The 26,999-nt window shown below is 42.8% G+C and overlaps 4 protein-coding genes and 1 non-coding gene across 8 annotated transcripts; 4 read left to right on the top strand and 1 right to left on the bottom strand.

Moving 5' to 3' along the window:
• Positions 1 to 65: 65 nt before the first annotated feature.
• tbccd1 (TBCC domain containing 1) lies at positions 66 to 8,909 on the top strand. Of its 2 annotated transcripts, none has more exons than XM_086123812.1 (9): positions 66 to 931; positions 1,731 to 1,795; positions 1,862 to 2,128; positions 3,076 to 3,234; positions 3,925 to 4,005; positions 4,079 to 4,328; positions 4,410 to 4,596; positions 5,772 to 6,287; positions 7,835 to 8,909. In XM_086123812.1, the coding sequence occupies exons 1-9, from the start codon at positions 892 to 894 to the stop codon at positions 8,058 to 8,060; spliced, it is 1,791 nt and encodes a 596-aa protein (XP_085979938.1). In that variant the 5' UTR covers positions 66 to 891; the 3' UTR covers positions 8,061 to 8,909. The 2 variants fall into 2 exon arrangements, with proteins under 2 accessions (XP_085979938.1, XP_085979937.1); XM_086123811.1 differs by having other exon boundaries at positions 67 to 931; positions 3,889 to 4,005.
• lcmt2 (leucine carboxyl methyltransferase 2) lies at positions 3,846 to 22,118 on the bottom strand. Of its 2 annotated transcripts, XM_086123809.1 has the most exons (14): positions 21,981 to 22,118; positions 21,763 to 21,887; positions 20,347 to 20,428; positions 20,082 to 20,265; positions 19,856 to 20,012; positions 19,053 to 19,242; positions 17,813 to 17,920; positions 17,185 to 17,272; positions 16,407 to 16,625; positions 16,109 to 16,339; positions 15,939 to 16,036; positions 14,471 to 14,658; positions 12,981 to 13,116; positions 3,846 to 12,902 (listed from the first exon to the last, which is right to left on the bottom strand). In XM_086123809.1, the coding sequence occupies exons 1-14, from the start codon at positions 22,017 to 22,019 to the stop codon at positions 12,684 to 12,686; spliced, it is 2,064 nt and encodes a 687-aa protein (XP_085979935.1). In that variant the 5' UTR covers positions 22,020 to 22,118; the 3' UTR covers positions 3,846 to 12,683. The 2 variants fall into 2 exon arrangements, with proteins under 2 accessions (XP_085979935.1, XP_085979936.1); XM_086123810.1 differs by lacking the exons at positions 21,763 to 21,887; positions 21,981 to 22,118 and adding an exon at positions 21,623 to 21,710.
• On the top strand, positions 9,276 to 11,864 carry crygs2 (crystallin, gamma S2). The gene is made up of 3 exons (XM_086123821.1): positions 9,276 to 9,444; positions 10,033 to 10,275; positions 11,464 to 11,864. Exons 1-3 carry the CDS (start codon positions 9,436 to 9,438, stop codon positions 11,734 to 11,736), a joined length of 525 nt encoding a protein of 174 aa, XP_085979947.1. The 5' UTR covers positions 9,276 to 9,435; the 3' UTR covers positions 11,737 to 11,864.
• On the top strand, positions 21,442 to 21,514 carry trnar-acg (transfer RNA arginine (anticodon ACG)). Its single transcript has one exon. It is a non-coding gene; the product is annotated as a tRNA-Arg (tRNA).
• On the top strand, positions 21,784 to 26,937 carry rab5b (RAB5B, member RAS oncogene family). Of its 2 annotated transcripts, XM_086123819.1 has the most exons (7): positions 21,784 to 21,935; positions 22,385 to 22,463; positions 24,055 to 24,309; positions 24,392 to 24,543; positions 25,121 to 25,243; positions 26,181 to 26,274; positions 26,535 to 26,937. In XM_086123819.1, the coding sequence occupies exons 2-7, from the start codon at positions 22,409 to 22,411 to the stop codon at positions 26,648 to 26,650; spliced, it is 795 nt and encodes a 264-aa protein (XP_085979945.1). In that variant the 5' UTR covers positions 21,784 to 21,935; positions 22,385 to 22,408; the 3' UTR covers positions 26,651 to 26,937. The 2 variants fall into 2 exon arrangements, with proteins under 2 accessions (XP_085979945.1, XP_085979946.1); XM_086123820.1 differs by lacking the exon at positions 21,784 to 21,935 and having other exon boundaries at positions 24,050 to 24,309.
• The last annotated feature ends 62 nt before the right edge of the window (positions 26,938 to 26,999 follow it).

Raw genomic sequence — 26,999 nt, 5'->3', positions numbered from 1 at the left:
AATACCGATGAAGTATTTAGAATCACACTTCTTTCACTTTGTTTTTAATCTTCCACGTCAATCAAGATTATTAAAGTGTATTCCCGAAAGCGGAAGCCAAGACTGTGTGAACGGCCGAAAGAAAACGCAGCACTCAGTGTATGGCTGGTGATGAATTGAGATTCCATACCATATTGTCATTGTGAAGGGAACCAGTTTGGCTTGTTTTGTAAGTACTGTAGTTTACTTTATTTTGGACAGGGAACCTTGAGCTGGTAACAGATTGCTTCAAGACTGTTTCTAATAGTGTCACCGTTTTTAGCATAAATAACATTTTGATAGCAACACGTGACGCATTCCATGATATTAATTAATAATGGATGTTGGCCGTTTGCATGGTGGACGACTGGTTAGTACGCCGGCCTCACAGTGCAGAGGTCGAGGGTTCGATTCCGGCCTTCCTGTGTGGAGATTGCATGTTCTCCCCGTGCTGGTGGGGTTTCTCCAGGTCGTGTGGTTTCCTCGCACATTATAAAAACATGCATGGCAGGTTAATGAACAGGCTAGTTTGGGAACCTCTTCAGGGTGTACCCCGCCTCCTGCCCGAAGACAGCTGGGCTAAACTCCAGCACGCCCGCGACCCTTGTGAGGATAAATAGATTGGTAAATGGATGAATGGATGGATGTACCTAATGACATGCCAACAGAGTGTACTCGTTAACGCATGCGCAGCATGGTAATGGGGGCAGCACTGTTCTCCTCTTCGCTAGCAGCGGAGGAGGGCGCCAAATAGGAAGTAGAGCAGAAATGTTCCCCAGTTTGGCGCAATCTCTCAACTAACCTCCGAACAAACTGGTGGACTTCTAACACGTGAATGGTTTGGACCTCTCAACGAGGCGCTCTCTTGGCGAAATGGACCAAGCAGACGTTTGGCCGTCGAAGAAGAGTGAAGGTAAGAGTCGCGTTTGTTAGCCTCGCTTTAGCTCAATTTGTCACTTTAGGCTAAGTTCACGGCGGTGAGCAAGTCTCGTTTGGGCGACGAATGTCCGGTTTGATAGTTGGACGCGCCCCTTGTCTCTTGAGACAACACATTCAGGTTTGACGGTATGTGAAAGCGTTCGTTTTCGCCGTGGTTTTGCTACAAAGATATCTGCAATGAGTCAGGTGAAGGTGGCAGCAGTCTGGTTGTCATGGCAGCATAAAGTTCTGTTTTAAAAGTCATTAATTCTCAGTGCAAGGTCTTATTTGGCATCGGAAGTCTTTCGGAAGTGTTAACACATGGTGCTAAATGGCATTTATGAATTGGAAATTGTTTAAAAAAAAAAAGAAAGAAATAATTGACCCGAATGACTCTTAGTAACATCACGCATTCACAATTGATGAACCAACAAAAACAGTGATGTGGTCTTAGTTGTGGCTCTTAAGAGAAAATGCATGTAATTTATGGACTGTAGCAACTTTGGGCAACATGGGACATGGCATCGTTCGGAAGCTTGTCTTAAATTTAAACTACTGGATTAAAAAAAATCTATCTATCTATTGTGTGGAACCCTGATATCCCCAAACACATTTATATTCATTATTTAACATCAATTCTTTTTCAGTTTTAGTCTTGATGTGTATCTTTCACGTTTGCTCAGTGTCTGTTGGCTCCATACAATATCAGCAGTAACATTATTATGAAATAATAGATGCAAATTAATTTTTATGAACTAGTCAAACTGATTTGATACAGTACTCTATTTCCTCAGACATGGATTCAGACAGGGTAAGCATCTGGCCACGTATGGAGCCTTTCCTCCTGGGTGCCCTTCAGGTGAGTATACACCATCAAATCAAGCATGCAGTTACAAAATAACTCAGGGGTGATCCCTTATCATAGGTGGCGCCCTCCTCCAAGCTCAGCCTGCACTACCTTCGCAAGATGGCCACCTATGTGCGCACCCGTGATGGCTGCTTCCCGTCCTTGACCTGGCTCATGTGGAGGCACATTGCATGTGGAAAGCTGCAGCTTGCAGAAGACCTAGCATGGCTCTACTTTGAGACCTTTGACCTCTTTACTGGCCACTCACCCGGGGACCGACTGGAATGGGCAGAGTGTCTCTCCCAGTGTTCAAGCAAAAGTGAGCTTGACCAACATAGGAACGAGGTAAAATAAATAATGATAATTGAAAAACTTTTGTTAGTTGAATTAAACAGAAAGAGAGTAAATTTTCTACAGTAATCCTGTATTACCTATATATCCTGGTTCACTTTGAGTTGCGGCCCCAGCTACTTGTGCATTTGTAAATGGAACACATCTATTTTTAGTCCCCGATTCCTCAGCTACATTACAGCATCCAAAGCCTATCGTGTATTGTTTTTATTGACTTTTTCTGAAGAGCAGCTCTACTTTGCTTTGCTGTGCAAGGGGAAAGCAGCAGTACATCAAACACAACCCCAACACATACCTCCCTTTATTATTTTCATTAATTTGGTTTATTTTGGGTTACAGTTTGCATCCCTCTAAAAATGGTAGGAAAAAGACGATAATTTGTGACTTCAACTCCAGAAGCGTGTTACTGCTGGAGCAGATATTTTTGACTGGACTATGCCGTTCTGACCTACTGTAAAGTCATTTAAATGAGTTGGTAATTCAGATTCAGAAAACTTTATTTATCCCCATGGGGCAATTTAGAGTTGTGCGAGAGCGGCTTATTATAGAGACAGTCAGAGCAAAGGAAATGCAATGGATGACAGTAGGGCTGTCGGCTTAGCACTTGAGGTCTTAATGTTGTAAAAACACTATGGTAATTTAAATCAGAATACAATCATGTATAACTGCTCCATGTGAGGGGAAACAAAGTAGGGAGGATTTAAGGTACTTTAATGTCCCTGCCTTTAGGAAAGGAGAGCCACAGGAAAAAGACATGGGACAAACGGTCAAACACACAAGTACTTCATGAGAACACTCACAAAGAGCTGCCTGCCACGACATCCATATACTCACACTGAACGAAAGCCCCGGCCAACTCCAGCTCCTAACGTCACTTGCTCGGCCCTGCCTCCAGATACACAGGCCAGCATTCATGTTGATGTAGTTTCTTTGTTTCCCAGAGGTCTGTGGACACGCTGCAGTTCCTCCTCTTCCTTCACATTCAACAGCTCAACCGAGTGTCCCTGCGTAAATCGCTCATTGGAGAGGAGTGGCCCAGCCATCGCACACGCTCTCCATCTCCATCAGAACGTGACGCCAAGACCAGCTCCCAGAACAAGGTCATCCTCATGTACTTTAACACACTCACCCGTCACCACATTAGGTCCACTTAGAATATCAGATGATAACATCACAAGAGCTGGCAAGGCAAGTTAATTTGTATAGCACACTTCATGTTCAAGACAGTTCAAATTGCTTTTCATAAAAAATCAAAAGCATTACAGAAAGACAAACAAAATACATTACAGAAATCACAATAAAATCATATAAAATAATAAGATTTAAATTATTAAAACAAAGCGTCGATCTAGAGAAATGATAAGATAGTGTGCAAATGAGAATTAAACCTTACCAAATATATATACCCTTTACCAAAATTAGTAGAATGGCATTTAGTGGCAGAGCGATTCTAATTGCACAATTTTATGGAAACATACTTCCTCCATGTGCCTGAATTTGGTCATTATGATTCATATATTATCTGGAGAAAATAAAGCACAATTTAAAATTAAATGTTTGCAAAAGTCGAATATAAATTTTTGGAGTTACCCCATTATCCAAACGCTCACCAAAATGGAATGAAGTCTTCCATGACCCCGCCCGTATTTCTGTTGCTCTTGTAACTGAGGATTTTTGCGAACACACAATATGAATAAACGTGGCCACAATCGATTGTTCATTTATTTATTTTATGTATTTTGGTTGTTCAGTAGAACTGGGACGACCAGGCCCATCTGTCCTTTGTGCAGAGCCACCTTGCGGAGCTTCTGGAGCTGCTGGTGGAGCCAAACCAGCTGTCTGAGTCTGGTAGGGTCCCGCGTGACTGTCAGGTGTGTGGACGACCCTCTTGTGTTAGCTCACAGCAGGTTACTGATGACTGAGCTGTGGCCTGTCTGCTCCCAGATCTCACTGGAGGCCGTACGTAGTCTGGGTCTGCTCCTGGAGGGCTGGGAGCACCCAGGCAGGCCTGTCCAACCCATCCATAGGTTGTTGAGCAAAGGTCCGCTCCAGATACATGCAGGCTACTCTGCGCTCAGCCATTCCTTCCCTCTTCACCAGCTCATCTCCTGTCTTCAACATAACCTCACTCTCAATCCTTTTGGGATCACGTCCTGCCTGCGTTCCGGGAAGAAGCTAGCCTGGGCCCAACAAAGTACCCCAAATCTTAAAAATGACACAAATCTCCTCCTTCAAGCTTTTCTTTACTTTACCTTACCATTCTTGTTGTATCTAGTGGAAGGGGCTATGAAGCGTGCCAAGATAGCCCGAAACACTCACATGGCCCCAGCTGGGAGCAAGATGGTGCTCATGTCTCAGGTCTGTAAGCAGACCCTTGCCAAGACCTCTGACAAGATGACAGGAGCCAACATTAAGATCCACCGATGCGCTGACGCCTTCATCTACCTCCTCTCGCCTCTCAGGTTAATAATGTCCACTTGCAACTCGAAGGTCACAAATCAGCTGCTTATAAGACTGGAAATTTGCAAAGCGAAATGTTCAGTGAATAAAATGCTACTTAGTATTTCTTTCACAATAGCCTTTATACGGTCCTTTTTGTTTGTAAATTAAGAAAAAAAACTACCTGTACATAACCTAACGTATAAACCAATTGAATATACAGTAGCCTACTAGAAAATGTATTTACACAAGTCGGCTGATAAAATGTGTTTTGTCTTCTGCTCCATCAACATAGCACAATACCAAAAACAATTTCAAGCTAATACAGCAATCATATACAGCCAGCATATGTGTGTATACATTTCAGGAGAACAATTTTCACAGATGTAAGGTGTTGTGGGGGAAAAAAAGCAGTATTTTTTGAAGTCTTGATTAGAACATGATCTTGAAAATTTGTTTAGCGTGGATTTTAGTATGCTGGATGGACATACTCTTTTCGCCCATTTTTGTGGCTGTCAAATTTGATTTGAACAAAATGCATTAGTTGTAATCAGAAACTGTAATTCCATCCCAGTTTGAAACTGGATTTTGTTCGGATTACAATTAAAATCTCATTAAAAAATATCTGATACACTCTTATCAGATCTCAGTCAATTTTAGTCAAACCAGTTGTGTGTCCACACAGTCAGATACTGTAACGTCAAGTCAAGTTCTATCTGGATCTGAGACAGATTGCATGTAACATCCTGTTCACAACATGCACTTCTTTCACAGTCTAATGTCATTCATTCATTTGTTCTCCGAACCACTTATCCTCATCAGGGTCGCGGGCGTGCTGGAACCTATCGTAGCAGTTTTAGGTCAGGGTGTATGTAACCTGGACTGGTCGCCAGCCAATCACAGGGCACAAGTAGACAAACAACCATTCACACTCACAATAACGCTGAAAGACAATTTAGTCTTAATCTTCAACCTGAGTAAAATCTTTTTTGTCTCCGTGTGATGAGTAGATAATCCAGACCTGATTCGGATTTTATATTTGGCAGTAAATTCTGGTTGAATGTGTGAAAAAATACTTATTTCTGTTGAATCTTAATCAGTTTGAATAAAACACTTTTGTGTCCACACAGTCACAAGATGCAGTGTATTGTATAATCCAGACTTGATTCTGATTTAACATTTTGGTCTTTTTCCCCAGGTCGGTCAGTGTGGACAAGTGCAGGGATTGCACAGTGGTTCTCGGTCCAGTGGAGACCAGTGTGCATGTGAATTGCTGCCAGAACGTGCGCGTGGTGTGCGTGGCGGGCAGGCTTGTCGTCGGAGCCTCATCCCGCTGCACGTTCCACGCTATGACGCCCGCACGCCCTCTGCTCCTGCCCGGAAACACTGACATTACCCTGGGCCCCTTCCACACCTTCTACCCCTCCCTGGAGGACCACATGGCCAGCGTGGGGCTGGCGGTGGTACCCAACGTGTGGGACCAGCCGCTGCTGCTGGGGACCGACCCGGTCAAGCCCTCCACTAACCCCGACCCCGCTTGCTACCGTCTCCTGCCCCCAGAGGAGTTCCACATGCTGGTAGTGCCTTTCCACATGAAGGGGGACACGTGCGAAGTGCCGGGGGGGTTTGCGACCCGCTATCAGGCAGCAATCGAGGACAAGCAGAAGAGGATACAAAGATGGCAAAAGACGGTCATGGAGGCCCAGTTGAACAAGTGAGTGCCCTGTCAAATGTAGATGGGCTTTAAGTTCAATATCCTTCACCCACCATGGGGAACACAAATAATTACTTTGCCAAATAACACCTATTTATTTCTATTTCAATAATCTGCCCCTGGCCAGGGTGTAACACTGCCGATTGCCCGAAGTAAAACTGACCCTATTGAAGATGCGCGATATAGAAGATGGATGTGTGGGTTATATCTATCTATCTAGCTGTCTATCTGTCTATTTAAGCTTTTTATTTTAATGGCATCGGAACATATGAAACGATTTCATTTATTTATTTATTTTAACTCCAATTTCTTGACCAATTTGTGACGTACATTTCAGGGGGAATAGTAATGTATACTTGCGCAATATAGCTCTAGGCAGAATTCCTAACAGCTCCTTAGGTTAGAGTGTGGCAAATGCCAGTCAATATAAATGGCAAACTATCCCCCAAAATAAAACTATAAAAATTGTGTTTTACGTTTGCCTGAAGGTATTTTTTTTTTCAATTGAAGCGCTTGCGCTGTAAATAAACATGAACATGTATTTTCGAAAGACAGAAAAACATCACGAACTGCCAGTGTGTCACCTCCTATACACTTAAAGTCGAGTCGTAAATGCTGTAAGATGTACATTAAACACCAAACAAAGAAATTACCATACACAGACTGTGTGGCGGCTGTATTTTTCCATCGCATGACTGCAGTGTTTGAATGGAGAATTGAAGCCAACAGTCAATAACAAGGTTAGCTAATGTGAATGGTCACAGTAGTGTGTCACTATTGCTCGAGGGACTTGACACTCACTGTAACCCTGACTGGACAGTGTAAGAACAATCCAATGTTTTAATATGCACAACTACACTGGCCACAACCTACACTTCTAATGCCATAACCTTTACAATGATAATGACAGTGTCACTCAGTAGAGTGCACCCATCCACCAAGGCCAAACAGTCCAAAACATGGTCTTCTCACACTTTGACCAAAAGTCCTAATTACACACGATATTTGCGTGAAAAGCACTTCAACAAAGGAAACCAAATACAACATTAACGGAGCGTGTCCCCCATCTTGGTGAGTGAAGATGTTTTCTTCCGCAGAAGTGGGCATTTTATGAAATGTTGCCGGTCTGTCAGCGGATTGGGCACCCACCCGTTAGTCTGTCATTTTGTGAAGCCGAACTAAACTATAATCGTCAGTCTATCTGTGCGCCATGTTATTTTAACCGTGCTTCTGTCAGTAAATTTCACCGGTCTGGCAGTCCATCTATCGCCAGTCATTCATCCGGTCGCACGAGCGAGTGTGCACATTTGAATGCTCTTGCCGGTACTTGGGGAATGAGGGGTGGAGTGGGGTGGGGATACAGCATCCCTCACATTCGTCGCGAGACAAAGTACATTCAGTTACAGTCGGACATTTCAAACTCAAACAGAAAAAAGTTAATTAATGCATGAAACGTTAATAACTACACAAAAGTGTAATAAATTAAACTAACAAAGAGCTAGCTTCTTTTGGTCACTTCAATAATGTGTTCTGTGTTCATTTTGTAGGGAGCAGAAGTGCAAGTTCCAGGAACTGGTAGAGGCCAAGTTCCATGACTGGCTCTTGGAGACGGGACACAGGCAGGAACTGGACAGCCTGATCCCGCCCCCCGAGTCCTCCTTACAGGTCTCCAATGGCGCCCTGGTGAATGAGACGACCGTGAACGATACGATGGCGAACGACACGTGCATTAAGACAGGAGGAGCGGTGGGACATTCGCCTATGGCTTGTTGAGATGTTGAGCTCTCACCTTTGTGGTATTTATTTCAGTTGAAGAAGTTGATACGGACATTCATGACAAAAAATGTAGGGATTAAACTTGAATCCAAGGCTCCTTTGTTGTTTGAATGTGTTAACAACAGGTCACTTGTATGGACTTTATGCTATTTTCTGCATTCAAACTAATGAAGGGAAAACCAGTAAATTCTGCAGTTTTCATGAATTACATAAAGACGAGGACGGAGTTGAAAACAGACCTCCACCAAAATCTGAAAACATTCAACCACAAATGCTCCGAATATGAACGATTTTTAATACATTTGACGTTTCGTGTGGCCATCAGAGAACTTTTTAAAATCTAAAATGGTAGATAAGCAAATGTTTTCCCACTCTTGATTTAGTTGATACTCCCTTGCATGTCCAAATGTTAGCGTTAGGATTAATGTATTGTTGAATAATTCTACTACTGCAGTTCGTTTGGATTGTCATACTCAACAATGAGATCACTTTTTCCCCTCATAATGGGAAAAGTGGTTCCTAATTGTGAGTGTGACTGTCTTCGCTCATTCACCAACCAACCACGTGTGCTTCAAAGTATATTTTTCTGTCGGTCACTGGAATTAACATGTATATTATATTTTTGTATTCATCCTAACGGCCACCTTGTTTGCACTTCCTACCTTTGATATGTCAAGGTTAGCTTCCTCTGTACATAGTGAGCCATTAAAAAAAAACCAACCTGTCATATTATTGCTGACATTGTTTCTCGAAAAGAATGAATGTATGCTGCTGTCACACTTCCATGCAGCTTTTAAACATGTATTATGCTTGCTCTTAAAAAAAAATAAAGAATAAAGATGCTCACTTCAGTGTACCAGTCTTGTGCTCTTTTCAAATTTGGAATCATACACATCTGTTTGAATTGTTTATAAATTATATACCGTAATTAAATGGATCTGTATCTGGATGCATCCACAAGGCAGAAATAAGTCCTGAGTTGGCAGCTCATCCCTCGCCAGGTGGGGGCAACCCGGCGTAGCTGGCACATGAAATTATGGTGAGGGGAGGGCGGGCACTGGACGCAGCCAGTGGACAAGTGGGGTCATTGGACGCTTACCATGCCCGGCATTCATTATGCCGTAATCCTTCCTCGCTTTTCTGGAAAAACTGAATAGCGCTAGAATCACTGACTCAATTTTTGGATCTCATTTTCATGACAAAGCGATTGTTCCTCTGTTTGCCTCCCACTGTTGGCGCTCCCCAACATGGCGAGGCAGGGCTATAAAAGGGAGCACTCAAGGTCTCAGTGCAACATCGAGACCTCAGGGCAAACACCGACCGCTGCCGCCACCTTCGCATCATCGAGCCTGCGTCGCAACAAATATCCAAGATGGGCAGGGTGAGTTTAGGCAAAGCTCCATGCAAAATTTTGCTGTTTTCACCTGGTTTCCCAACTAATCCCAATTTGGGATTGAACACCTCTAAATTCAAATGTAATTCTTGACTGGATAGGCAAACTTGTAGTCTATCTTGGAGATGCCGTTGGAAGCATAGTGATTCCCACAGCTGAGTTTCGTGCACATGGCATGGAATCTATTTCCAGTCAATGCGATTCCAACTGGTCCATGGTGTAGTCTGTCTTTCTCACCGAGTCAGGTGGAATTGAAGATTCCACTGGTAGTGTAGTGATTCTCACAGCTGGCATGGGATCCATTTCTATGAGAGTGGGACTGGTGGTTCCAACTGAATTCCCTGCGTTTGACTGGCACTCAATCCAGGGCGTGGTCTATCGCCTCTTGCCTTCAATCAGCTCACGCAGAGAATTCCATTGGCAGTGTAGTGGTTCGGGCCATCTGCCACGACCATAACACAGGATAAGCGGTAGAAAATGGATGGAACTCTTCATTGGACAGGCAAATCGTGGGGAGGATATTAAAATCATATTCTTATTCGATGTTAGAAAATGTTCTACTGTCCCGTCCCGCAGATTGTCTTCTATGAGGACAAGAACTTCCAGGGCCGCCGGTACGAGTGTGACAGCGACTGTTCCGACTTCCACACTTACTTGAGTCGCTGCAACTCCATCCGCGTGGAGAGCGGCGCTTGGGTGGTATACGAGAGGCCCAACTACCTGGGCTATCAATACGTCCTGACCCGGGGCGAGTACCCCGAGTACCAGCGCTGGATGGGCCTCAATGACCGCCTGACCTCCTGCAAGATGATCCACTTTGTGAGTCCGAGCCCGATTGTTGTGCCCACGTTCATTTGGAGGACTTGAGTATTGAAAGTGGCGATTGTATTGATGCTGCTGCATGGTACAAATACTTTTTTCAACCTCTGCAAGATTTTGGTTGATCGCTACTTTATGAGTAGTGTTTGATGTTGTCAGGTCCAAGAGTGACTCATCGCAAAAAATGTGTCTTGTGCCAGCCTAAAAACAACCAACTTCTGACTTTCAAAAACTCAAATACAGTGATCGCACTCATATTTGCAAATTCACCTATGTCACGTTATTGCTTTGTTGCCTTCTTGTTACCACAGAACCATGGTGAAGTGAGTTGAGGAGTTTCATGTTTTGATTTGCCGCCATTTTGTAGGACCTTGGTGCCAAGGAACTTTATTGCAGTGAATGTAGGAGCTTTATGTAGTCCTTTGCCATCATCTTCTGGAAACGTACCCAGTTATATAACTTTTTAGGAAGTAGTCAATTACCATTACAGTACTTACAAATGTTTGCAATTCGTGGCAGGGTTTGTTTTGATAGTGGAGCCAACACCAGCAGCAACTGACATGTAAGTCAGTATGCGTATTTCACATTGACAGTAAAAATCAATCTTTACTTTTCAGCTGATAGTACATTTTTGTGCATTCGTGGTGGAGTGGTACATATAGCGGCCTTTTATGCAATAGGTTTGATTGCCAGCCAGTTCCCCGACACCCAACCAGCCCTAAGTCCCCAAAAATCATAAGTGGGTTACGTTGCAGCAAGGGCATCTTGCGTAAAACCTGCACCGGATGAAAAATGCGAGTAACTGCTATGGCAACCCCTGATGGGACAAGCCAAAATGTGCAGCATTTACATTTGTACTTTTACTACTTCGACTAAAGTACAAGAGTGAAATCAATACTTCTACTTTGACGAAAATCTTGTTTTGCACAACAAGTACCTCTATTTAGTGCAGCTTGTGAACATATTTGTCCTGCTAACGCAATGCACGCAGCTGCGTTCATGGTTACCAGCAGTCATTGACCTCCTCAGAAATCAATCTACCGGTACTTTGACAGGGCCCATATACAACTGATTGTGGATCTCCAGGCAAAAAGCTAATCTAAGCCTCCCCAAATGACATCCAAACCCAGTTTGAGTTGCCCTTCCGAGTCGTTTCCCTGACTATCCCCGTTCCTCCCATCATTGCAGACAAGCGGGGGCGTCTACAAGATGCAGCTGTACGAGAAGGCCGAGTTTGGGGGCAAGGCTTTCGAGGCCACGGAGGACTGCCCCTCGCTCCTGGAAAAATTCCGCTGGAGGGAGGTGAACTCATGCAAGGTCTTCGACGGCTGGTGGGTGTTCTACGAGCACCCCAACTACCGCGGCCGTCAGTACTTCCTGGAGAAGGGCGAGTACCACAAGCCCGGCGACTGGGGCGCGGCCAGTGCTGCGGTCCAATCCTTCAGGCGCCTCACTGAATGAGTCGCCGACCCATGGCCACTCCCCACCCCACGCAATCGACACGATGCTACGTGATGATCCGTGACAGGAAATGAGAAGATTTTCAACTGAGGTCAACAAAATAAAAGCCTGTCCATAAAGCAGACAAAGACGTCTCTAATTTTGAAGTTTCTGTAGTTTTGCAAACATTCAAAAAGTTGGGCTTGTGTACTGTACGTTTTTTGATGAGTATTCAAAGTGAATGGAAACCAGTCCAGGGTGTAGTCAAAAGGGACAGAAAATGCATTTGCGAGAGTAGTGCTTCACGTAGTTGACTTTTACGTTGATGACTTGATGTGGCGTGATGTGGTTTACAAACCATACAGTTCAACCTCAACCTGGCCTTGAAACTCGACCCTTGGCTTTCCACCCTGATTTGTAACCCCGATCTATATTTGAAACATTAATTTGACATCTACAGCCTAATCCCAAACCTTACAAAAAAATTTTTGAGACCCTAACCCTAACCTTAGAAATGCCAATTTGAACTGGAAATCTTAACCCTGCTTTGAAAACATAACCTTGTCTTGTAACCCGAATCTGAAACTACTTTGAAACCTTAACTGTGCCTTGAAACCTCACTTGATAAAACTAATTTAAAACCATAACCTTAGCTTGAAACGTCAATTTGAAATCCTACTTTGAAACCTTAGACAGATTCTTGAAAGTCCAATTTGAAACCCTTATCCTGTTTTAAACTCTCCTTTGAGACCTGGAATTAAAACCCTGATACAAAACCCTAATCCTTGTTTAAAACTGTAACCCAGGCTGGAAACCCGAATCCCGGCTTGAAGATGGGGCTGCGATCCAAGGCAAGAAGTGACACGTTTAGAACGGAGGTTGAGAAAATGAAAGAAATAAAAGCCTCCCCAGAAAGCACCGTGAGATGTCTCTGATTGTTTGTGTACACATTTTTGCAAACCGGCAAGTTAGATGACAAACTCTTGCCTGCTCACCTCGGAACCCCTTAAAGTCAGTTCAGTTTCTGTCAGTGCCGGGCTAAGATCCACGGTGACAAGTTGAGGGTTGAAATGAGTCCCAAAGGAGAAACAGTTTCCTCCTCCGCCAATCAGGATCAGCTCCGCTTCCTTTTGGACCATCAGCTCGGAGCAGAACGAGTGCAACATTAGAGGCCATGGCACTGAGGCCTAACGGCAGGAGAAGCACCAGTGAGATTCCCGACAAGTCTTTGCGATGAAATCAGGTTTGAAGCAATTTGAACTGACCGTGATCAGACGGAACTCGACGCTGCAGCGCCTGGAAAGGTTGATCAGGGCCACCCCGGGCACGCTGTCTGAATGCAGCCAAACTCCGCCCACCACAATCAGGTGATCGCCAATCACATGGGCGCCGTGCGAATATCTACAGTACAGTACAGTTTGCTCAGAATTTTCAAAAATTTGCTTTACATTTGCTTTATATGTTCTATGCGCCCCCATTTTCATGGCATTCTGATGAATATTGCGTTTGCTGGATGCGGACTAAGCAGAAACATCAAAGTGGGTTTTTATCCATCTGAGGTGAAGGCCATTTTTCCACCAAAAAATGGGGTTCAAGTAAGTCAGTTCTCAACATAAACAGTTCTAACGAACGTGTTCGGATTGGCGACCCAGTCCTCTCTCACACACACACACACATCTCCCTGGTACTTTGCATACTCCGCAGCATGTCTATTTGAGCAATGACGTCCCACGTCTGTCTTGAAGCACTGGCACTTTCTCTGTGCATTCAAGACATGCAACAACAACAACAACCACACAGACAAACTTCACCTGTTTTTCTTTAACCCTTTCATGCACCCTGTAATCTGATAACATGATAAATTGTCCACTGTAGTAACCGCCGTCTGAAGGGGTTAAATTGGCTGCTCTCATCGTCAACCTTAAGACAGCACTATTCTGATTGCTTACTAATTTCTGCCTAAATAAATTCAAGCAGTTTATTCCTCTGCTCCTCTGAAGTTGGAAGCTAATGCAAAGTTTTAGACGCTGTGCGTTGTCACCATAAGCCATTTTTTGCTGAGTTGAATGGATGCGTACCAACCACAAGTGGGAATGTACTTGAATAATCATTCACAATTCCACGTCACAATGGCGCCAAATTCAAACACCCTTGTTGCTTACAGGTCTATGCCTTTCAAAAGCTACTGCATTAAAAAAAAAAAACAATTACACACACACACACACACACAAAAAAAATAATTATATATATATAATAAAAATAGTGGGTTAGCGCGTCGACCTCACAGTGCAGAGGTTCAATAATAATAATACATTTTATTTATAAGCGCCTTTCAAAATACCCAAGGACACTTTACAGTCAAAAAAGAGCAATAAAACCATAGATAAAATTATAAATAATAAAAAGCCAATTCCAGCTCCGGCCTCCCTGTATGAAGTTTGTATGTTCTCCCCGGGTACTGCGGTTTCCTCCCACATTCCAAAAACATGCAGGCTGATTGAACACTTGAAATTGTCCATAGGCGTGTATGTGAGCGTGGATGGTTATTCGTCTATGTGTGCCCCGCGATTGGCTGGCAACCGGTTCAGGGTGTCCCCCACCTACTGACCGAAGATGGCTGGGATAGGCTCCAGCACCCCCCGTGACCCTTGTGAGGATAAGCGGATAGGAAAATGGATGGATGGATGGATGCAAAAAATGGATTCTGATGAAAGGAGGCCTAAAAGCATACAGTATGTATGTGTGAGGAACCCACCTGGGACAAGGTGGGGGCTGAACATCGATCCTCTCCCAGCAGAAGCCTCTCTCATTTGGCTTCATCACCATTATGTCCCCCAGCGGCTCTCCCCTTCTTCCATGCCCTCCGAAAAGCACCAGCCCACCCTGGTAGGAACATGCTGAATGGGAATGGCGGGCCTCTGGTGCAGCACCCTCTACTGCCACCTAACAAGATTGCATTGCATATTGAAAATAAGTCACGGTGGATTTTGAAATGTTCTAAAAAGATTCACCAATTATTTAAAGCTTGACCAGTGGTTCTTAACCATGTTAGAGGTACTGAACCCAACCAGTTCATATGCACATTCACCGAACCCTTCATTCGTGAAAAATAAAAATATGATTTTTTTTTTTTTACAAATTCAAGACATTAAAAAACACATTTATTAAAAGCTGAAGAAAAGTAAACACCATTTGTATGAAGTATAATTTTTTTTAACTGTGCACAAAATGAAGCAGCCAGTGATGGCCAAGTGGCCATATCATAACTAATTGACATGTTGAGTTAGGTGTGTCTTAACCTCCATGGCTCTGTCGAACCCGAGACTGACTCACCAAACCCCTATGGTTTGATCGAACCCAGGTTAAGAACCCCTGAGCTAGACCGAGGCTTGGTTTTAATCATGTTCATCTAATTATTTTAGATGTTTTACTATGATTTTTGTAATGTCTTCATATATTGTTTGTCTATAAGGCTTTTAATGTTTCATGGAAGCACTTTGAATTGTCTTGTACATTAAATGTGATACACAAAGTAACTTGCCTTGCCTTGCCTAAAAGCCTAGAAACAAACAGTGACAGAGTTTGGCAACCTGTTTCTTTAAAACAAAATGCATATCAAGAACAACATTAATTTGCAAGGTCAATCACAATTGTATTGATAATAAGAAATTATGTTTTGTAATGAAGCACAACATGTTTTATTTTTAGAAAATTTGTGGCATGTATTATATTTTCGACATGAGTGTAATACACGCAGGAAAAAAAAAACAATCGGCTTTCTAGTTTATTTCTTGCAAAAATGAAGAGTGATTGGAAAGCACCATTGAAGGTCTTCTACCGAGCACGATAGCTGCTATCGTACTGATATAGCGGTAGCTTGATTCATGCTATATTGACATTATATTGTAGATGGCCACAGCAATCATGTTTCAGGCCACCATGGGATAAAACAGGAAGGATGCGAGGCAACGCAGGAAACGGGACTGGCTTACATGACCTGGTCAGATTTGTCAAAACTTGCCAAGGCAGTCAATCACGGTGCAGGTGAGAAACCTAGTCGGTGAATGCAGGTCTGGAAGGCATCAATGGTATTTTAAGTAGGGAAAATTTGAGTACGAGCTTGGTCACTTAACAAATCAACTTGAAAATCAAGCTACCGCTGTACTTGACATTTGAAGCATTCAAAAAATAAGCTTGTATTTTGGTAAATCTTCATTGGTTACCTCAGTCCAGTGTTTCTCATCTAGATCCAGGAAATAGCCATCACCCAAAACTGCTTCAGACTCATTTTTTCCACCAAAGATAAACAAGAAGTCTTTTCCTATATAAAAGCAAACAATGAGGTTTTTGGTCTCGTTTAAAAAGAAAACAACACAAACTGCTCTGAATTTACCTTTATGACAGACCAGAGTGGCAGAGTGTCTCCATCTAAGTGGTGGATGAGCACCTGTACACGTCATCTCCTCCTCATGAAGTTCCACTACGTCCTCAGGACCAGGTGAACCTTCAAGATGGAGGGAGACTTTAACAAGGCCTCCGATGGGGCTGACCGGGGAGGAGCGTCCTCCGTATATCACAGCGACACCACCAGCAATAGAGGTAATGCTGTGGTAACGGCGGACACCTGGAGGAAAGCAAAGCTTTTGGTTGACCGTATCAACCCAATGAGACAAAAATTCCAATGAACTCACTCGAACAGGCTGAGGGTGTGACATGGAAGGATCTCCAGCCTTCAAGACCTCGGTGCAGGACTCGACTCGGAGCCCCTCGGCCGGTCCTGCAGGAGCCTCCGGTGAGCAGGATGAGTCCTCCGTCCAAGAACGTGGAGGCCATCCCGAAACCCTCCAAGCAAACCGGCTCTGTTTTCACGACGAGGCCAGCGGGGCTCCAAGAAGGGCACTGCAGTGGCACTGAGAGGTAGAACAAAAGCAGCCATGCCACAGAGATTTAAGATAAAAACAGGAAGGAGGATTACAGTAATCCCTCGTTTATCGCGGTTATATGGGGACCAAAACCACCCGCGATAAATGAAAATCCACGAAGTAGCGACCCCCCCCCTCCCCTCCATATAGGTACATGTACATAATATTTATAAGGCCAAATTTAATGGTATACATGCATGTAGAAGTAAATTTGGAAGTAATTAACATGACTTAATGCTGTATACTAATAGATTTAAACATGTATAAATTAGGTTAGTTTCTGAATGACAAAATACAGTAAACATACAATTTTTATTTATTTTTTAAGTCTGCAAAAAGTCCGCAAACGGTCTGCGAGTAGCTGCGGAAGTCATCAAAACAACAGCGAGTCACATAGAGCAACATACAGTAAACAGTACTGTACTACATGTATATGAATTTTTTTAATTTTTTATGAATATGTTTGAAAAAATCCGCGATGCACTGAAGCCGCGATAAACGAACCGCGAAATAGCGAGGGATCACTGTAAGTGAAAGCAATGAGCACCTGACGGATGGACGAGGAGAGACTGCGCTGGGAGAGAACCTCGAGATGCTGTGAGGATGAAGTAGTGCGAGCATTTCTGGTGCCACTCCTGACGAATAGAAAGGATCATTACTGCAACTCATATAGCAACCCTATCATGTATTCACGAGGATTCTGAGATATGACACTTCGGAGTTTGCCAATGGCTTGTGGCACAAGAAACTAGGGCCGAACAATGAACCGAATTCAACTCAACATTGCGGTTTTTCAAATCGCAAAGGCTGCAATTTGGAATGAAAAAAAAACCCTGCGTCATCAACAATTGCGGAAAAATTGCACGAGTTGACAAATGGGCTCCTAATGACATTAACATTCTGCTACTTAACATCTGGTGCGTTACTTGTATTAGTACCACACAGATGTCAACTCATGCAGTTTTGTAATATTTGTACATGAATGTCGTAGTTTTACTTGTGCACCCACTAATCAAAGTTAAAATGAACTAACCAATCTGCTAAACTTAAATTGAAGATTGAACTACGACTGGGCCCGAACACTGCACAGTATTATTCAGTCAATTGTTGTTGGGTTGTTTTTTTTTTTTTGGTGTTTATTTTGTTTGTTTTTTAATCTCAGCACAAAAACTGACCTCATATTCATCAAAAGGCTCCAAATGTTCCACTCGGCATCTCTCGTCATCAGGAATTAACCTGAGGAAGAACTCGTTCATATCCAAACACACACACTGCTCCCATCCCTGAATACAACAAACAAATAAATAAATAACCCCTAGCAATAACACACAGTCATTGACTCAATGGTAATGGACATCAATAAAGAGATTTTAATACCACATTTCCCCAAATAGTGACTTTCCCTCCAACTACAGAACCAAATTCGTTGAAGACAAGAAAAAACCCATAGTAACTTTCATTACAGTATCTCTGTTAACTAAAGGACCTAGCAAAGCACGTGCGGCAAACAAACAACCAACCGCTGTAAAAATAAAAAATACAATAAAATAAATCTTATGTGACGATGGAGCGATTAGCAACGATTAGCTTTGCTGCAGACTATGACATGTTATCATGCCACAATGTTGTATGTGTCCATGTTTACAGGATGCTTTTCCGAAATATTTGCTTTTATTTTGTTTTAAACTCCACTTTCACTTGACCTACACTTAACGTAAGTGGGACATTCACTTATGAGTTCCTCAGCTCACAAGTCTTTCAAGGATATGAGCACTCACCTGGTCAATTTTTGCTATTTTTGTTATGAGTTAAAGCGTTCAAGACACACTTTCGCTCTAGGGAATTTAAAGAAAAGAAATACAAATCCAGCAATTAACGTCATGCAATGCCATTGCAAACCAGCAAGGAGCGTGACAGCCACTCGCCAATGGACTCTCAGCAGTGTATTGAATTGGACCAACGGTCAAACAGAGAAATACAAAATGAAAACACTCGCAAGGAGCTGCAGTTGGCACTCAGACACAAACTACAAGGCCAACCTGAGTCTGGTTCTTGGATGTCACTCAGTTGGCCATGCCCAATTAAAGGCACACAACACACAAATACAACTATACAGTTACAGTACATTTTATACAACCAGAACCAGTTTGGTTCTTCACATTCTCCTTACAACTATTATATATTTGGTGTTTTGGTGGCATTTAGTTGAAGGAGTTAAGAGATTGGTCACAAAATGAATTTAACTCATAAATCAAACTACCACTATATCCTGGTAATATTGTTGAATAGTGGTCAAAAAAGAAAGTTCGAAACAGCCGCCGCCCTCCATCTGCATTTAAGTCAATAAATGCGTCAATGCTGCCATTTTTCAGGGGAATATGGTAATTATGCTATCGCAATTTCGCAAATACTGGCCTTTTCGAGGAATCTCTGCCTCTGTGCGTCGGTGTCGGGATACTGTCGGAGCGCGTGCAACGTGGAATTCAGTTTCAGGAAATGCTCCTGCATGATGCGACCAAATGGATCTTGGGGATGGATCTGCTCGTACATGACAAAGAGAGATTGGGGCAAGAGCCTCGCTGCCCATTTGATGATGTCATCTGACCTGGAGGAACATAGTGTTCATGAATTACGATGGCAACACATGGACGTCAAAAGTATGGCGCTATGACTGGGTCTTCGTTTGAGCCCTGAGAAATAACCCCTAGGCCGGAAATCATTCCTGAAGTCCAAACGCTGTTAGCACATTTGAACCACGTAAACTAAGAATATTTTGAGGACCTGCATTTCCATTGAAAGTTCCTGGATTTTTTTTCACTTTCCATTCAGATAGATTCAGTAATGCAAACCCATACTTGGGCTTCTCAAAAGTCTTACTAAATGTAGACAAGAATTCCTGCAAGTCAAACACATATTGGTCCACGTGGTGTTCTTACCTCCAGGATAAAGTTGCCGTTGGATTGTCTGAATTTTGTTCCCTGGTCATTTATCAGGGTCAATATAAGAGGATTAATTTCGAGACATTCAGAATAGTTTCAGGCGGGAACTCCATGACAAAACTTTTGCCTGATTGGAAGCTTTTAGTTCTTGGAACCAAAAGCACCACAAACTAAAATTCCATGGACCTTTAGTTGCAAATGCAGCTAACAGATCTCCAAAAAGTTCCTAGCTCTGGGATAAAGTTCTCAAAATCAAAATGCACTATTTGTGATGTTCACCGTTGTGTTTCCATGTAGGTCAGCACCACTTCAGAAAGAATCAGAGTGGGGGCAGTTGGATCCAGTCCCGCCTTTACCAGAGCTTCTTCTACATGGGATTCATGTCTCACATCCACCCCTAATAGGAAGTAGTGACTGCTGGAGACGTACACGGGCCCTACAGACACATGTGATCAGCTGTCTAGCAAATGATATATAACGTCCCTAGATCAATGGAGTATTTCACCTGTCAAACAAAGTGAATGTTGGGAGTCCAACATTTTCGACAACGACACACTGGATTGAATCAGAGCCGCCTTACGCCGGGTCACCTCTGGGAAATCTACTTCAAACACAACGGCCTTGTTGAGTGCCGCGTCGCCATAAAGACGGAAATACAGCGAGTCGAACCCGGCACCCAGGGACAGAATCTACAAAAGATAGAAAAATAGAAGCTGTTATTATCTGACGACCTAAAACAACTTTATGGATTTAAGGAACAGTTAACTCACTTGTCTCTTGGCGCAATGTTGCGTGACTTGCAGGAAGGCGCGCACACAGTGGTCCACTGCTCTCCAGCGCACATAGTAGCCCCTAAATAATATGTAGGTGGACATCAAATGTTTTAGTTTTAGCATGTGTTGCAAGCATGTTAATAATCATGATATTGTTGATAGATGGGATTGTTTAATACTAATGTTATGACACAGTGTTCAACATTCTTTTTTATTAAACGTATCGCTGGCGTCGGGCGGACTCCTCACAACTTCTAAACAATCACTTTTCAGTGAACCTCCCCCCAAAATTATTATAAAAAGAGAATGCCAGTTTCAACACTTTGGACTGGTCAATATTTTGTAAAAATAGGAGACCCATGAAAAGTAAGTGAAAAAAAATGTTACAATGGCTGAATGGACGAAGGAGGCTTCTGCCTGACAGTGATCACAAACTGTTAATGTTCATTTTCCCAAATGGTCAATGCCATTTACAGTGAATAACATTTTTTGACGAAATGACAATGACATTGGCTGGCATAATGATCTGGATTTTATTGAAGAAAAAAAACCCCACCACAATGACAAGAGTATTATTTTAACTCATTCAGTACAAGCCAATTCTAGACCCTATTTTTTATTTTTTACCCTAAGTCTTGGAAAAATTTAATACAAATAAGTATCTGGGGTTGAACATGTGGAGTGTGAAAAGAAATATAAATACAGTATGTCGTTGGGAATGAATGAGTTCATTTAATTTAGTAAAAACACAGCGATTATTCAGCACAAACAGCTAAAAAACACACACACAAAACCAGATTGTATAGAAGTTGGAAAAAAATCTGATGTATTTTTTGCCTTATGTAGAGATTGTTTATTTATTGATTGATCATTTTAGGGTCAAGCAAAGCACGTTTTATACATCTTCAATATCACCTTAGAACTCTTTCATCCACTGAACTTGTAAGTCCATAGATAGTTTCTACTTTTATCACATTTGAAGAACTTCAAGCTGATGTCCATATTAAAATGATTCACAGTGATTAAAAAAATGGAATCCAGCCCGACATTCCAAGCCCAGTTGTTGGGAATGACGGGCCATCCTAAACACAGGGGCTAGTGGCGCAATGGATAACGCGTCTGACTACGGATCAGAAGATTCTAGGTTCGACTCCTGGCTAGCTCGGTCACTTTTTTTTATCCCTTTTTCCTGCACGGGATTCAGCATCAACGTGATAACCTTTCCACAATGCGCTCATATGCCCTTATTGGAAAGTTATTCCAACTGCCTTACCGTGCACATTTCGAAATATTCCAAGCATGTGACGTGGCATCACATGTTGGCGCATTCAGGCATTCGTTCGGCCAGTTCTGTCCGCGCCTTAGTGAATGTATTGTGTGTTGTCTGACAAGAACAGCAGCTTTGTGTCCGACCTGTTGATGAGTGGAGATCTCCTCACCACTTTGCACACAAAGTGTTGCAAGAAGCAATCGTGGAAGTAGCCCTGAGCTGCAGCAGACACTTTACTCACGACGCTGCTGTCATTGGTCCCTTGCACCTGAGGAGACCAAGAGGAATTTGAAGGCATCTTAACAACCACGTCAGTGTAAGTCCCATGTAACATGTAATGTAGTCATGTAAAGACCCTCACCGCGGTGTCCGAACTATTCTGCTTCTTTCCGTTAGTCATGCCTTCACTTATACCTCACGTACTATAACATACACATGTTACTGTGTTATACTATTTTGGATGAGTGGCCAAAGAGTTCAAACCATCGCTCACTCGGGCTCGTTGCTATAGCGTCCCCGAGAGGCCTGGAGGACGCCTAAAGCGGTGACATCGCAAGAATAATAAACTGGTCGTCAAATAATTAGAGACCGCTTGACCCCCCACTACCACCAGCACTCAGTTTGTCTTTTAAAAAGAAGTCCTACTGCCTGGCAATTCATATTTATTTCTTGTGACAGTACGTAAATGCATATTTTCGTCATGTATCTCGGTCTTTCTTGATAATGCTGCAGACAGCTCGTGCGCATGTGCTGTTTTCCCAACAGGAAGCGCTTGGCTTCAGCCAGCTGATGTTTCTAGTTTCTACATTGAAGTCAACAGTCTGGGCAAGCGACACTATTTCGGGTGAGTGTCGATGGGCCTCCTCTCACAGTCTCGATAATAAGATTCAGACGAGAAAAACGTCTTTGTGTTATGACATTGCTATCGAATACTTGAGCTCTTTATCATTTTAGATGCTTTCAGGCGTCCAAGATGAAGTGGACGTGCATACTGCAGCGGTGTCATGCTAGCGACCAAAACAAACGATAACATTTGACGGAGGTCACCACGGGAATAAACAAGGAAGCAAATGATATGTTGGCCTTCAGGGTGTATTATTCGATATGACAATGCTGCGTTGATATGTGCTCGGTTTTGCTCTCAAAGACACGAAGGACATCTTTAATAATCTGTTTGTATTGTGTGGAATTGCCACGTTATTAAATATTTTCAGACTTTAGTCAAATAAGATTCACCCACACAGTTACGCAAAGTAATACATTTACATTGTGAATGCTGATATGTGGCAAACATGGTTCGGGGTCGCGGGCGACCCTTGTGAGGATAAACGGATTGGAAAACGGATGATTCCATCCATGATTCAATTTATTATATATTTTTCAACCGTACAGAGATGATTGCTATTGAATGAAATATATTCACGTGTATAACATGCTGGACATATACTGTAACTGGAAAAAAAAGAAACAAAATAAACAATTAATGGTACAGAAATGTTTTAAGAAGAAATAACTGAACACAAAATACTATATTTTTTTCTTTTAATTTTTACCAACGCTGATTTGTTTGCATGTTCTCCCCGGGCTTGCGTGGGTTTTCTCTGGGTATTCCGGTTTCCTCCCACATTCCAAAAACATGCATGGCAGGCTGATTGAACACTGTAAATTGCCCCTAGGTGTGAGTGTGAGTGTGGAAGGTTGTTCGTCTGTGTGTGCCATGCAATTTGCTGGCAACCGGTTTCTGCTGCCCGAAGACAGCTGGGATAGGCTCCAGCACACACCGCAACCCTTGTGAGGGTAAAGCGGATCATAAAATGGATGGATGGATGGTTTGTTCAGTTACTAAGAAATGTTGAATGAACCACAAGCACAGAATAAGCCCAGCTGACCAAAATTGCAACCTAAATTGTTTCTTTTTTTTTTCATGAAATTGTATTCATTTTATTCAATTTAATACCGTTTCTCTTGGCTGTGCTCCTTCCAATACATGTTTGTGGATTTTTTGTCACATCTCCTTTAAGCCTGTACTATATATGTTGTCTTGTCGTTCTAATTTGCCAGGGGCCTTCAAATTCAGTCGTGCTAGTCGTTCAAACTTAAACTGTATTGGCAATCAGGCCAGCCTTTCTGAACGGCCTTACCTGGCCTGAGGCCAGGGGCCTACAGTAGTCAAGGGCCTATCAGAATTTTAAAAATTAATGAATCCCAATTTGATGATTTTTCAGTCAATCACTTTGCAAGCTGAAATAGAGGTTTTACAGCAGCAAAGTGAAGTGCGTGCTGCTCCCGGTACACAGAAATGATTATGTGAAAGTATAAAATATCCACAAACTATCAACCTACCGTACGTACATTTTTCCACAATGAGACTGAGCAGGCCCTTCATTGACTTTAAGTCAATATAATTCACTCCAACACCTCCTCTCACAGCGCAGACGGCACATCATCAGCAAGACTCGACCGCACAGGTTGGAGGCAGAGCAAAAAGCGACCTTCCCCCAACGGCACCCTCACACGGGTCGCTATGAGTTCCAGAGGGAGTGGCAGCCGCTCCAACGGCGCGCTGCCGCAGACCAAGATCTGCCAGTTCAAGCTTGTGTTGCTGGGTGACATGGCAGTAGGCAAGTCTAGCCTGGTGCTGCGCTTTGTCAAAGGACAGTTTGACGAGTTTCAGGAGACCACCATCGGAGGTGAGGGCTGCGGGCAACATGATGAAAATATGTCCGTCCGTGTTTCACATTTGAGAGTCAAATCGATATTTGTATGTCACAGCCGCCTTCCTGGCCCAGTCAGTGTGTTTAGATGACACCACTGTCAAGTTTGAGATCTGGGACACAGCAGGGCAGGAGCGTTACCACAGCCTGGCGCCCATGTATTACCGAGGAGCTCAGGCTGCCATCGTAGTTTTTGACATCACCAAGCCGGTATGCAACGTGCGCACACACACACACACACACATTGATTCTGTTGCTACAAGAACATTCAGGGTCAAACACAATCCATTTTGGATCACTGGTCAACCTCTAATTTGTTCAAATTTAAAAACATATGAAATAGAATAAGCCTTCACTATTAGCAGGAGATAGGGACCGAACCCTGCAACCAAGAGCGAAAATCCGCAAGTAATCGATGCCACTCATGAGTGTTAGTAATTGCCAATAGATCCCAGAAGTTAGGGGCAAAGCTTTTTTTTTTCTATTTGAAAATGAAGCCCCCCCCCCCCCCCCCTCGTTTCAAAATAATTCCTCAGTCCTGAGATCCTAAAAGATGATGCTGACTAAAGCAATATTGAACAAATCTGCGAACCGGGCAATTCGTGAATGTCTTACCGATAATATGCAGGCGTTCCCGATCATGATAATGGATTAATCTCATACGGGGGTCAAACTTTGACCTTCATAAAACCTTTTCTTAAGTGTTCAGAAAGTGACATCAGTCTGTGTCTGTGTGTACGCTTGTGTGTGCTTGTGCGTGTGTTGTTTTATGTTGATGTGCACACAGGACACCTTTGAGAGGGCCAAGGCCTGGGTGAAGGAGCTGCAGAGGCAGGCCAGTCCCAATATTGTCATTGCTTTAGCAGGCAACAAAGCAGACCTGGCCGAGAAGAGACTAGTAGAGTATGAGGTAAGCCCCCCAGCCGCCCTCGCTCAAAAACAAAAAACGTAAAATGGCAATAATACAATAATAGCTTTCAAAATTGAACACATTATCTTTCTAAAGGCAAAATATTGATACACCTCTTGTTGTACTGGAGTTCGTTGATTGTGCATGAGCATCCAGCGACAGATTTAAATCACTAAGTGGCACTGCAATAACATTAAAACAAATACTTCAGTTATGGTATACTATACAGTCACTTCACAAGTTAGATTTCTTTCTTACACATTGACAACATATAAATAAAACTCTGTTGACATCTGCATTGAAATATAGTGGAACCTCAAAATTGGAACACCGTCCTTGACTCCCCAGATGTTCTAATTTCAAAACAATCTTCACCATTGGAAGTAACATGAAGTAAATTCATCTGTTCCAAGTTGATACTGTCACCATTGTTAGACCTTTATTCTACAGAATAGACCATTTTCCAAGTAAAATGTTAACATTACTGTCATACGTATAAAAAAAATAAGTTATCCACTGTGGAAGAAAACAAAAATGAATTAAAACTACTCGTTGTTTGATGACACCAGACAGAAATGAAATGGAGAGACAATAAGTGATTCTGTATTATTGGAATACCGTAAATTAAATGAATTGTATTTCCCGTATTGTAATGAGCAAATCAATAATGTCCTATATTGTAGTAAGTTCCATTTCTGATTCAGTTGTCCAATTAATGGTACCCCTCTGTGGTGTTATCACAAAAAAAGCAATCAAGTTAACTTTTAAAGTTAAAGAGCTGGAACCTCACCAAAACGTATTTGCTGACATCACACGTGATGACTGTTCCAACTCCCAAGTTTCGCTCGTGTATTTTACTCACAAGTTTTAGTTGAGTTCCAAATCAGTTCAACTTGGTAATGCGTTTGTCCTAACCTGTTGCTTTTGGCCGGCGAAGGAAGCACAGACGTACGCTGATGACACGGGTCTGCTCTTTATGGAAACTTCAGCCAAAACAGCCATGAACGTCAACGAGCTTTTCCTGGCCATCGGTGAGTTACTGTTCATGTCACTCAAACTCCTGTGTAGTCCACAAAATTTAATATCCAGTATTATATTGCTTGTTCCTCTCATTTCAAAGTCATGACTTTATATGACAGTCAAGTCTTGAATTGCATTATGTTCATTTTGATTCACCGTTGCCAAAACAATTGTGACTTGTAAAAGTCTTCTAAATTTAACAGGTAAACCTTTGCCCTTACAACGACTGATTGCAGAGATCGACGTCTGTGTGAATATTGTGTTTCTGCAGCCAAAAAGATGCCAAAAACAGACACCCAAAACCCGACACACGCAGCACGACATCGAGGGGTCAACCTTCAGGACCCAGACGCCCATTCCACCAGGGCTTGCTGCGGCGGGAACTAGATCACGCACACCCCCTTCATGCACTACCACGTGAACTCCCACTACCGCAGTCCTGTCCCAAAACGTATCCCTCCTGCCTCAGCCAACCATCTTGAACGATCATCCTCATTGTGAATCAAGCCAGCTGAGAAGAGGGAAAGGAGCAACAAAAGGGAGGACACGAATTATGTATATTCTGCCTTGCATCATTTCAGTTTGACTCTTGTCTGCTAACCTACACTTGTACAAAGCCAACAAGCAACAAAGGAAGCAATATGATGAGGTAAAATAAAAGAGGCTGAATCTGCTTCACATGCTTCATCTGTCTGGTCCTGTGGGTGTGAAAACTGACCTATACAATTTATATGTG

This window comes from Hippocampus guttulatus, chromosome 11 (genome assembly GCF_054856545.1).
Source record: "Hippocampus guttulatus isolate MCC_2025c chromosome 11, RoL_Hgut_1.0, whole genome shotgun sequence".
Taxonomy (NCBI): domain Eukaryota; kingdom Metazoa; phylum Chordata; class Actinopteri; order Syngnathiformes; family Syngnathidae; genus Hippocampus; species Hippocampus guttulatus.
Note: the sequence above shows the minus strand (reverse complement) of the source record. Positions and strands in the feature narration are given on the sequence as shown.

Bases quoted from the DNA above. Each gene is read 5' to 3' on its own strand.
- tbccd1 (XM_086123811.1), top strand. From the start codon at position 892: ATGGACCAAGCAGACGTTTGGCCGTCGAAGAAGAGTGAAG. The intron at 4,329-4,409 runs GTACCCCAAATC...TGTTGTATCTAG, and splicing joins GCTAGCCTGGGCCCAACAAA to TGGAAGGGGCTATGAAGCGT. The intron at 4,597-5,771 runs GTTAATAATGTC...CTTTTTCCCCAG, and splicing joins TACCTCCTCTCGCCTCTCAG to GTCGGTCAGTGTGGACAAGT.
- crygs2 (XM_086123821.1), top strand. The intron at 10,276-11,463 runs GTGAGTCCGAGC...CCATCATTGCAG, and splicing joins CCTGCAAGATGATCCACTTT to ACAAGCGGGGGCGTCTACAA.
- lcmt2 (XM_086123809.1), bottom strand. From the start codon at position 22,019: ATGACTAACGGAAAGAAGCAGAATAGTTCGGACACCGCG. The intron at 17,273-17,812 runs GTCAGTTTTTGT...TCTATTCGTCAG, and splicing joins AGCCTTTTGATGAATATGAG to GAGTGGCACCAGAAATGCTC. The intron at 13,117-14,470 runs GTGGGTTCCTCA...ACTGTACTGTAG, and splicing joins CAGCCCCCACCTTGTCCCAG to ATATTCGCACGGCGCCCATG.
- rab5b (XM_086123819.1), top strand. From the start codon at position 22,409: ATGTTTCTAGTTTCTACATTGAAGTCAACAGTCTGGGCAAGCGACACT. The intron at 24,544-25,120 runs GTATGCAACGTG...ATGTGCACACAG, and splicing joins TTTTTGACATCACCAAGCCG to GACACCTTTGAGAGGGCCAA. The intron at 26,275-26,534 runs GTGAGTTACTGT...GTGTTTCTGCAG, and splicing joins CGAGCTTTTCCTGGCCATCG to CCAAAAAGATGCCAAAAACA.